The 10,348-nt window shown below is 39.9% G+C and overlaps 1 protein-coding gene across 1 annotated transcript; it reads right to left on the bottom strand.

Moving 5' to 3' along the window:
* Positions 1-300: 300 nt before the first annotated feature.
* On the bottom strand, positions 301-8,411 carry egln3 (egl-9 family hypoxia-inducible factor 3). Its single transcript, XM_029729733.1, has 5 exons — positions 7,781-8,411; positions 2,484-2,603; positions 1,917-2,053; positions 1,736-1,809; positions 301-1,554 (listed from the first exon to the last, which is right to left on the bottom strand). The coding sequence occupies exons 1-5, from the start codon at positions 8,144-8,146 to the stop codon at positions 1,520-1,522; spliced, it is 732 nt and encodes a 243-aa protein (XP_029585593.1). The 5' UTR covers positions 8,147-8,411; the 3' UTR covers positions 301-1,519.
* Positions 8,412-10,348: the final 1,937 nt, after the last annotated feature.

Genomic DNA, 10,348 nt, shown 5'->3' with positions numbered 1-10,348 from the left:
CTCTCTGTTGTCATCTATGCATAGTCACTTTAACTCTACCTACATGTACATACTACCTCAACCGGCACCCCCTGTATATATTTTTTTTACTGCTGCTCTTTAATTACTTGTTACTTTTAGCTCTTATTCTTATCTGTAGTTTTTGAAACTGCACTGTCAGTTAGGGGCTTGTAAGTAAGCATTTCACTGTAAGGTCTACACCTGTTGTATTCAGTGCATGTGACTAATAAAATTTGACTTGAAAGCACCTTTTTTCTAGGAGTGTAAGCTTAAGATACAAATATAGAACAAGTGACAATATTCAGGTGAAAAAATATTTTATTTTGTTTGAAACAAACATTTACAAAACCACTCTTATTCACCATACTGTAGGCTATATCCACCAGCATACAAGCTGATTTTAAGCACTAACATTGTTTAAAGCCAACAATACAGTGCTGTAGATCTGTGAAGCGTTGAAAGTTGCATCAATCATTGATTTCTTCTCACAAGGTGTATACAGAAGCTTTTCAAACAACCTGCAGTTATTGTCGAAGACATCTGCTCAGAGAGACCAATAATGACAGAAGTGCTGGGAGTCACTCATAACTACTCTCAACTAGTTTATAACTATTGTTGACATGTAGTAAATTGGTAAGGATTTGGATGATCTAAAACCCTCTGTCAAAAGGGCATGTGGTCAAAAGTCATGTACCACATAGGAAGTAGGTCACCATTTGAGCTGCACCCTTGAGTACTCCAGATATTATTACCAACTTAAAACAAGATATACGATATGACAATGTCTTTGAGCCACAACAGGTGGCCATTTTGATTTTGTGCTTTTCAACGTGACATTGTCAGCTCAATTAATCTTTACATGCACACATTTTAATTACAGATGAGCCAAATTGTATAATTAAAACTTGAGTAATACATTTTATTTTATTTGCAACAAGAACTAATCTAGAGGGAAAATGTATTGGAACCGTGCCTGTAAAAGAGTCTATAGAAGTGGCCTATTTTAGAATGTTGGGCGTTGTCTAAAGCCTCTACAGTAGGTGAAAAACATTTTGAAAATCCAACAAGAAAAAGTTAAAAAGTCCCACCCCCAAACATGTGATATTATTGAAAAGCCCAGAATGTCCTCTCAAAGTTACAGCAGGACTTAACACAGTGGCATGTACGGCCTCAGAGATACAGATCAACAACTACTGTCCATTAGAGTGGACAAAAATGAATTGCTGGGTCTCAGGAGGATGAAGACATTTCAAGAAGTAGTACAGTGTTACTTGGGTTGATCCAGGACACTTGGGTTTAAAAACAGTAATGAGTACCCTGGTTATTGAAAGAGCAGCAAATAATTTAATAGAAAAATTATGTACAACGCCATCAAGCACACATCTTTGTAGCTTTTAGAAGAGATACCAAAATCCAAACAGTGATTAGATCAAAGTGTGAAAACTCTCAGTCAGCACGAAGGATTTGGGATTCATTGTTCTACTGCGTCACACAAGATGGCGTCTCAAAAGGTCACAGTTTACAGGGTGCTTCTGTCCTGGTCCTGAGTGGAGGCTGAAACAGACAGATGAATGCCATTAATGATTAGGATACAAGTTGTAACCTAACGTCAGTACTATATAACTACAATTTATTACTGCACAGGAATAAGAGCAACTTAATGTAAAGCGTTAGCGGGAGGTTTTTGTTTACACATAGATGTAACGTAGTTAATTGATCCAATGGAGAAATGTACCTGTTAAGTCACTGAACCGTCTCTTTGCCTCTGCTCTTTCTTCTGAATCGAAATACCACACTGTTATAGCATATCTGAAACATAGCAAAATTCTAAATGATTAATACATGATTACATTGCATCTTTATCATTTTATGAAAACCTGTATAATAATAATAACAGCGTGATGCATCAAACAGACCTTGTTGCATATGACGGGAGCACCGCGTGTGGATTCCTTCTATCTGACCAGAAGAACAACAGTCTGTCAAACAGGGGCTCGACATCTGCAACGTAGGATTTGCCCTCAGGAAAAATCCTAAGAATTCCTCCATGCTCCTGCAAAATAACAAATACATATTGTTGACTTCAGCTTTACAGAATAAGAAGTAAAGCTATAAGAGGCTTGGTATGTATTTTACAAAGATCAGAAGCCAAAGGGGGTCTTCCCACAAATGGTGGGCGTACTATTTTTATGGCAATATCTCACATTTACTTAGTCTAAAAATAAACCATGCTTAAATATAATGACAATCGTTCATTATGTTATAGCGAAAAACAATCGAAAAATACAAGAGTGACTTTCTTGAAAATGTAATTTAAAATGATTGGCGTTGATTGCACCTAAATTATTTTATAATAGGTGACAATAAATACATGTAATAAGAATGTGTAAGAAATTGATATATGTAATACAATATATATATATATATATATATAGTTAATTTAATGATTATGGAATGCATTTGAAATGAATCTGTCACTCCACCTCTGCCTTCCAGTTCTTGTTCAGGTAGTAGATACAGGTGACACAGCGACCGTCAGCGTTGGGATTGTCCACATGTTTCACATATCCGGTCCCATTTCCTGGATAGCACGCCACCATCGCCTGAAATAGACAAACACAAAACATAAATTCTCAGTCCATTCCACATTATATTCAGTATACTCGCTAATAATCATTAGATAATATGTAACAAACAACAGACTGTAGTGTACCCTACTACAGAAGCCTTCGTGCGGGAAAGTATTTGTGTATTTTTCAGTGGCCTTGGAATATTCTAAGAACACAGAAATAGCTTCTGCATTTCAGAGACAAAAATAGAACAAGAACAGATTTATGGGTAAATACCTTGGTTGCAAAAATGTCCTGTAAGCATTGCGTGGAGAGGGTGCGTTGTGGTTTCAGAAGGACTGGCCTACGTGCATTCAGTTAGCAGTCCAAGGAAGCACAATTAACCAAACTCTGGTCATTTATCTTGTGATAAGAAAGCCAAGAAAAGCCCTCAAAGCAATGCTAATGAAGATGCTTGTGGTCAAGGGGCCAAGAGTGGACACATTGGATCAGATAGAAGGTTTGCTAGAGGCTACATTTTGTCAAATGATATTTGATTTTGGCAACTTGCGATATTTTGCTTGTGTGATACAGTGCAGATGCAAAGGAACAGGATTGGATCCAAATATTTTGTTGAAACATGATAAGATCACAATCAGATATTGGGATTCCACAATATGAGGCAGGTAGCTTAGCGGTTAGAGCATTGGGCCAGTAAGGTTGTTAGTTTGAATCCCCAAGCCAACAAAAAAATATATATAAAATCTGCCGATCTCTCCTTGAGGATGGAACTTAACCCTAACATTTCCATTTCACCAAACAATATAAGCAACTCCTATTTGACCTTGTGGTTGTACAGCCCTATTCTTTCAGCCTAAAAACAGCTGTACCTTCCTAACCCTCAGGAAACAGGAGGTCCTGTTCGTGCCTATAGAGGTTTGACCTTTGACCCTCACATTACAGAAAAAGGTCACTGGACTCAGACTGTCTATACATTGAATTCAGCCACTGCGTTGCCTAACAAGTGACTTCCCTGAAGGTAGTGTGACAAGCACAGCGGTGGCTAAAAAAACTATGCATTTCCTTTCCAGTTGCTAGGATACAATGCAAAGGGACAAATCTGTAGTCTCGTTTCAGGGAAAATTACATTTACAATTTAACAGCAACCTTTACACATGCATCATATAAATCAAACTTTTCTCTCTCCTTTGATTACTGAATGATTGATGCATGCATACACCTACATAATAAATCTGCAATAAAATCATTCTTTAGAAGAAACATCACAAGGGCCTTATCTGATCAAGTGATCCTTTAGTTTATTTGCACAGCGTCATATCTTAGCACGTGCTGAGGAAAGGAGTGTTATGACGCAGCCCGTGTTTACTGTCCACAGTGGGGGAACGTATGCACGTACGCACAGTGTTGTCAACGAACAGTGAAAACACGTGAAACAAGAGAGAAAGGAAGAGAGCGAGGAAGAGGAAGTCCACACACAGAGCAAAGCTGGCAGGCTGCCAGGATGTTGAAGGTTTAATGACAGAGCTACGTGTGGAACGTGAGCCAGCAGACTCCACATGTAGTACTGCTAGGTCTACCTACCTCTCCCCCCCCCCCCGCTCTTCCCCTCCCTCTATACATCCATTGACTTAGATCTTTAAATCCTTTTAGAGATGTCAGATTTTTTTTTGCTCTTCTTATTAATTTCAAATCAAGGTAAACAACAGCTAGCTTTTGTAGTTACTTTTTATAATCAGTCCATCTGATCAATGGGTTGTCTACATACGGTTGGGAGCGGGATCCAGGCATGTGCGAAAGAGAGAAGGGCGGTGGTGGGATGTAAAGTGTCCCGACCCCCCCGTCTCAGTCCCCAGCATCTATGCTGCAATAGTCTGGGGGGCTAGGGTCAGTGCTGGGGGGCTAGGGTCAGTCTGTCCTATCTGGTGTAATTATCTTGTATTATATGTGGGGTCATGTGTGAACTTAGAAATTAGAGGTGACATACCTCTCTCTGTCTGTCGGTGTCTGTCTGATTGGCTAGGTCCGCTACGCTATGAATCCACACACTATTGCAGAGACTTTGATATTACCGGCCGCAATTGATATGGGGAAAACAATGTGTGGGGAATCAGAGGCACAGAAACTCACATTAATATCTTTGTCAGATAACACTGTTAAAACAAATAATACATGATATTGCTAGCAATCAAGAGGAAACTGACTGAACACCTCAAACTCCCCAGCTTATGCTCTCCAAATGGATGTTAGCTACAGCCAAATGGATGTTAGCTACAGCCTTCCCTGTAGCTCAGTTGGTAGAGCATGGTGTTTGCAACACCAGGGTTGTGGGTTCGATTCCCACGGGGGGGCCAGCACAGAAAAAAAAATGTATGATATGTATGAAATTGTATGAAATGTATGCATTCACTACTGTAAGTCGCTCTGGATAAGAGCGTCTGCTAAATGACTAAAATGTAAAAATGTAAAAATGTCTGTGAGGAGCGAGATTGCCATGCATTGACTTTTGTTCGCTATACATGTCAGGGGATGCTATTCACAAGGACATATTGTTATTTCTCACGACTCCCAAGAATGAAACGGCATATGGGATGTTCAGTGTGTTGCGTGGCTATATTGTGATAAAACTGATTCCATATGGGATCGAACGGTGGGCTTTTGCACAGATGGGCTCTATCGGTTACGGGGACGGTGGGTAGGCCAAAGGGACAAAAGAGAATACCCTGCAGTCTCCCTCTGAGCATTAATACCTGACATGGGAACTCTGAAATCTCCGACTTCCGAGCGTTCAATACAACTGGGAGCTCGGAAAGAAAACGAGCTCCGACTGGGAAAGATTGGTTTGAACCATCATCTAACTCGGAATTCCAATTTGGGAACCCAGGCCTCTTTCTGGAGCTCAGATTTTCCGACCTAAAGATCACTGACGTCATGATTTGATATCTTATTTTTCCAAGTTCCCAGTTGTCTTGAAAGCACCATAAAACTTATGGTAGGCTACCCTTCGCCAGCGCATATCTGTGTGAACCTGGATTCAGTACACTCGTCTGCATTAAAACCAAATATCGATCCAGGTTGGATGTGACAGCTGAGATGAGGTGCGCGCTGTGGACCACACCCCCTGACTGAGAAGCTTCGACGCGACATGCATCAAGCACACCCATCTCATTAGTGGTGGTGAGATAAGATACATTATCTCAGACTCATTTGCATTTGACTGCCCCCACATTAAAAGCATGTGATTGTGAGTTGAGAAGACAATCAGAAATACTGTTAGAATGTTTTTCAATTCACTGCCATAGCCCCAAATAAAAAAGTAAACATTGGCTGTTAATTACGTAACTATTTTCACATGGGTGGGGTTGCGAGAATTTTCAGATATCAAAATGGGGTCTTGGCCCCCCAAAAAATTGCGAACTCTGTCAGAGACACACAATTATTATAAATGCATGAGGATAAAAAGGGAGTAGTAAATACACAAAATGGTGGTTATCCAAAGTTCACTGACAACATTTAAATCAAAGACAGTACAGTATGAAGATGGGCTAAAACTGCTTCTCCGATAGAAATCCCCGATCACACATGTAGGGGATGTCAGCTAAGCTCATGCGTAGTAGAAACACATCATCAGGTCTAATGGTCGTCTCATGCCGAACTGCGGAGGCCGTAAAAATCAAAAGGCCTTCCATCGATATAGTTATTTTTGTACGAAAATGAAAACGTGTCAGTTTGTCACTTTCACAAGTTTGGAGTAATAAGATGTTCAACTACTTATGGCATTGGCTCAAATTTAGGTTTTGCCTTTAGATTTAAATAATTAATAACTTAAGGAAGAATGTCTCACTTACTTCTCAAACCCCGGCCTGGCCTGTTTTGCAAGCGTTCCTGGAAGTCTTGCGACGTTGTGCCTCTGGGTTTAGAAACTCTGTGATAGCGTTCTTGTCACATGCTAGCTAGCCAGCCAGCCAACCAACTTCAGCTAACACACACACACACACACACACACACACACACACACACACACACACACACACACACACACACACACACACACACACACACACACACACAATATATTGTGCCTTTGATTTAATGGCCTGCACATGCGCAGTTTGGTGCAAGACAATCGTTAGGCTCGATTATGAGTTTCTATGCATGAGCTTAGCTAGCCAAGTCGATTTCTATTGGAGAAGCAGTTTTTGCGTATCTTCAAACTGTACTGTCTTTGACTTATCCAGCCTGCGTAGCAACCATTTTGTTTAGACCTGATGACCAGTCCTTTTGCATAGCAACATGACCAACAAAAAAAATACCAGATTTCTGTGCCGACTATATCTTCTGGTTGAAGAATGACATTTTAATGAATCAAAATAAAATTGTAATGAATCAAAATAACGTTAATGAAAATATATAATTAATTGTTATTTTAGAATGTAGGTAACAGTTTTTATAAAAGCAGTAAGACACAAGGTAGTGCTGTATCATGAATACAGTCACAGGTAAATGGGTTGACTGGTCCATCGCCTCGGGCCACACAACGCCATTTACCTGCGACTGTATTCATGGTACAGCCCTGCCACCAGTGTCTTAATGCTTAATTATACCATGGCATTGTTGAATACCAGTTTCTGATTGGCTTGAAGGGCATTCTAGAGCATGCATGATTTACCTATAATGCATGGTAATATTCAATGGTTATGAAGTTCATTCTTACATGTTCTATGTTTGAGCTGCTTTTGAAAGCAAAAGTCAAATTGAGAACATTATTGGGGTTGTTGAATTCGATTTTCATAATAACAAGCTATGAGGATGGTTTCTTAGCTAGCGAGTCTGGTCAATGGTTACGTCCAAGGCAACTAACGTTACTGTAGCTATCTAGTAAACTTGCTAACTAGCTACTTCAGTTGGTGTTAAACACATTTCTAGCAGCAGTGTTCAATCACAGCCATGCGTTCTCTGTTAAAAAAAGCAACTCGGTCGAAGGTTAGTGCCACTCCGCTACTCGTCGTGGGACACACCTTCCACAGTGTGCATTATTTTCCATTTAATGCATAGCCCCTCGTTGATTATCCCTTAAATATCGTTCAACATTCACAGCTCTAGCTACTATATTAACATAATCAAATAGAATATAAGGACAAAGTGATAAATTTTTTCCCACCTTCAAACCACGGAAATACACGCAATTTATGCACAATTGTCGCACAACTTACCTTTGATCTTTCTCGAATAATACTTTTCCCAAGTCGGCCGATGCAATGAGAAACCAACTTATCGATTAATGTAAGGAGGATGTTAATAGCCTCGCACCCCCTTTCAACTCCACTGACCCAGGCTATCTTGTCACCCCGAATGTTCCTTTTGGAAATCCCACAACTCCGGCCAGGACCAGCCAGCTGTCCGTCCTGCAGAACTCCAGAGTTGTGCAGCTCTTTCACTTGGTCCAAAACAAAGTGTCCAACCAAGTCTCCAAGAAAGTTATCCACGTAAAAGAATCCTTGGTCAAGTAGGGACGGGACAATCAGGTCCAGGGCTAACCGCTCCAAGTCTGTGTCCAATGCATGTTGCAGAAGAGGCATTTTCGCAATTTATGAAGAATTTAACACTATGCTTCTAAAGTTATGTTACTGAAACTGCCACGATAGTGTGTGTCAGTGCGTTAGGCTCACTGATATATATGTTTCAATAATTCAGCCTTTCTCACTCTACAGAAACGACTACAATATATTCTTAAGAGACGCAATTTCACAAGACGAGTTGAGTTCTGTTCTGTAGCAAATCTAAACTCACACCAAAGTTTAAAGAAGCAGCGAATGAGAGGCACCTGCATATAAATAGGGAACGTGCTGGATGTGTTGTTGCACTAGAGGGGCGGAGGCAAGGACTTTCATTAATTGATATAACCTTCTGCATAGTTCACGCTTTCAATTTGTCGTTTTTTTCATTAGAGATGATAAAATACAAATGTTTACAAGTATTTTGGGGGTAATTGAGCTCTGCAATTTATTTAAAAAATAATACATGTTTATTTCTGTGCAAGTGTGATGCCGCCATTGATGATTCCACCAGGCGCATGTAGCCCTCGAAGCCGCTTGATCGCTGCACGTCCTCTCCGCAGACAAAGATTTTTCTAACTAACCCAAGATAGACCAAAGCCTGTAGCTTCCAAGAGGAGCAAATGAATCATAGCCGGCAGAACAAGCAAAGAGATGGCAGAGCCATGCACGAGCTAGCGAGATCCTATTGGCGAGTTCTAATCTAGATTTCCATATTTCCGTTAGGGACTCTGTGAAGTGTGTGCAATAACTCAATTCGCCCTTGTAGTCCTTTTAAACAACGCATTTTTTTTTTACTTTGGAAAAGGGTAAAGTCTACAAAACTTTGTCCACTCTGTCCTGTTCCTAATAGATTCTAGTTTTGAGAACAGGAACATTTATTGAGCGCAAATGTTGGGCTTCCTCTCATCACCATATTTGGTGGTGAGTAGAAACGCCAAGAGGATGCTTCAGATTTATACATCCTGTGAAACATCTGGCTCATTGTTCTAGCTGTGCTACAGAAGTTAACATGACCATAGTTCATGAGCGGGGGTCGGTTGGGTCGACGATGTCTCATGGTAACTTATTTAAATGTTTATGTCCCTAGAGTTGGAAAATGTGTGATAGCAGTGCAGCAATAGTAACTTTCTGTGTATAACTCTTCTTTCATCCCTCCATCCATAAAATGTTATATGACAAACAATGTCAGTATACAACAAGTTATTGCTTACTTATATCCTTTAATCATATATCATTGGAAAGCTTGGATTCACAGCTATCCATTAGACACGTTTTCAGAATGTTCAGGTCAATAGAACTTTGACCTCTAGGGTAGGCTACATATCAGAATTACCTGTATTAATGGCTTTAAAACGGACACCCTGATACATTTTGTGGTTCTAAAAGGTCATGAAATTAGCTTTCAAATGATATTTAACATAACCAACTTTGAAAGCACCAGCTACAAATATTGTTTAAAAAAATCTAATTCTGTGCCTTGACATTAGAATGTTGGAAGTTTAGCCATATAATTCCATGTAATGGCGTACTACAATTTAGAGCTGGGATGATAAACCGAAAAACACTGACTCCAACATTGCCTTCCTCTAACCGAAGCATTTTGCTTATGTCGGTAATTTCCGGTGATTTGGTACACAACGTTCCTGGAGATTGTTCTAAAATCATTATTTGGTCAACAGTAACAGCCTATGCATTATGTTGATTCCTGCTATGAAAGTATCTGCCTGTCCCTGTTTCGCTATCGGCTACTGACACTCTCTCCCTCTCCCCACTGTGTGCAAGGAGGAGGGAGAGATGCATTCTGAGAAGCACAAGCATGACCATTGCTCAAAATGCTATTGAGGGAAAAATACAGTTTTAAAAGCAAATACTGTTGTTCTAGTTACAGAGAGGAGAGTCACAGCTTTAAGTGAGTACAGTTGAAGTCGGAAGTTTACATATACTTAGGTTGGAGTCATTAAAACTCATTTTTCAACCACTCCACACATTTCTTGTTAACAAACTATAGTTTTGGCAAGTTGGTTAGGACATCTACTTTGTGCATGACAAGTCATTTTTCCAACAATTGTTTACAGACAGATTATTTCACTTATAATTCACTGTATCACAATTCCAGTGGGCCAGAAGTTTACATATACTAAGTTGACTGTGCCTTTAAACAGATTGGAAAATTACAGAAAATGATGTCATGGCTTTAGAAGCTTCTGATAGGCTAATTGACAT

Source organism: Salmo trutta, chromosome 33 (genome assembly GCF_901001165.1).
Source record: "Salmo trutta chromosome 33, fSalTru1.1, whole genome shotgun sequence".
Lineage (NCBI taxonomy): Eukaryota > Metazoa > Chordata > Actinopteri > Salmoniformes > Salmonidae > Salmo > Salmo trutta.
The sequence above is the reverse complement of the archived record's forward strand: the minus strand, read 5'-3'. Positions and strand labels throughout refer to the sequence as shown.

Coding starts and splice junctions, on each gene's coding strand:
- egln3 (XM_029729733.1), bottom strand. CDS start 8,146: ATGCCTCTTCTGCAACATGCATTGGACACAGACTTGGAGCGGTTAGCC. Junction 2,054..2,483: donor ACAAGAACTGGAAGGCAGAG/GTGGAGTGACAG, acceptor GTTATTTTGCAG/GAGCATGGAGGAATTCTTAG. Junction 1,810..1,916: donor CTCCCGTCATATGCAACAAG/GTCTGTTTGATG, acceptor GCTATGTTTCAG/ATATGCTATAACAGTGTGGT.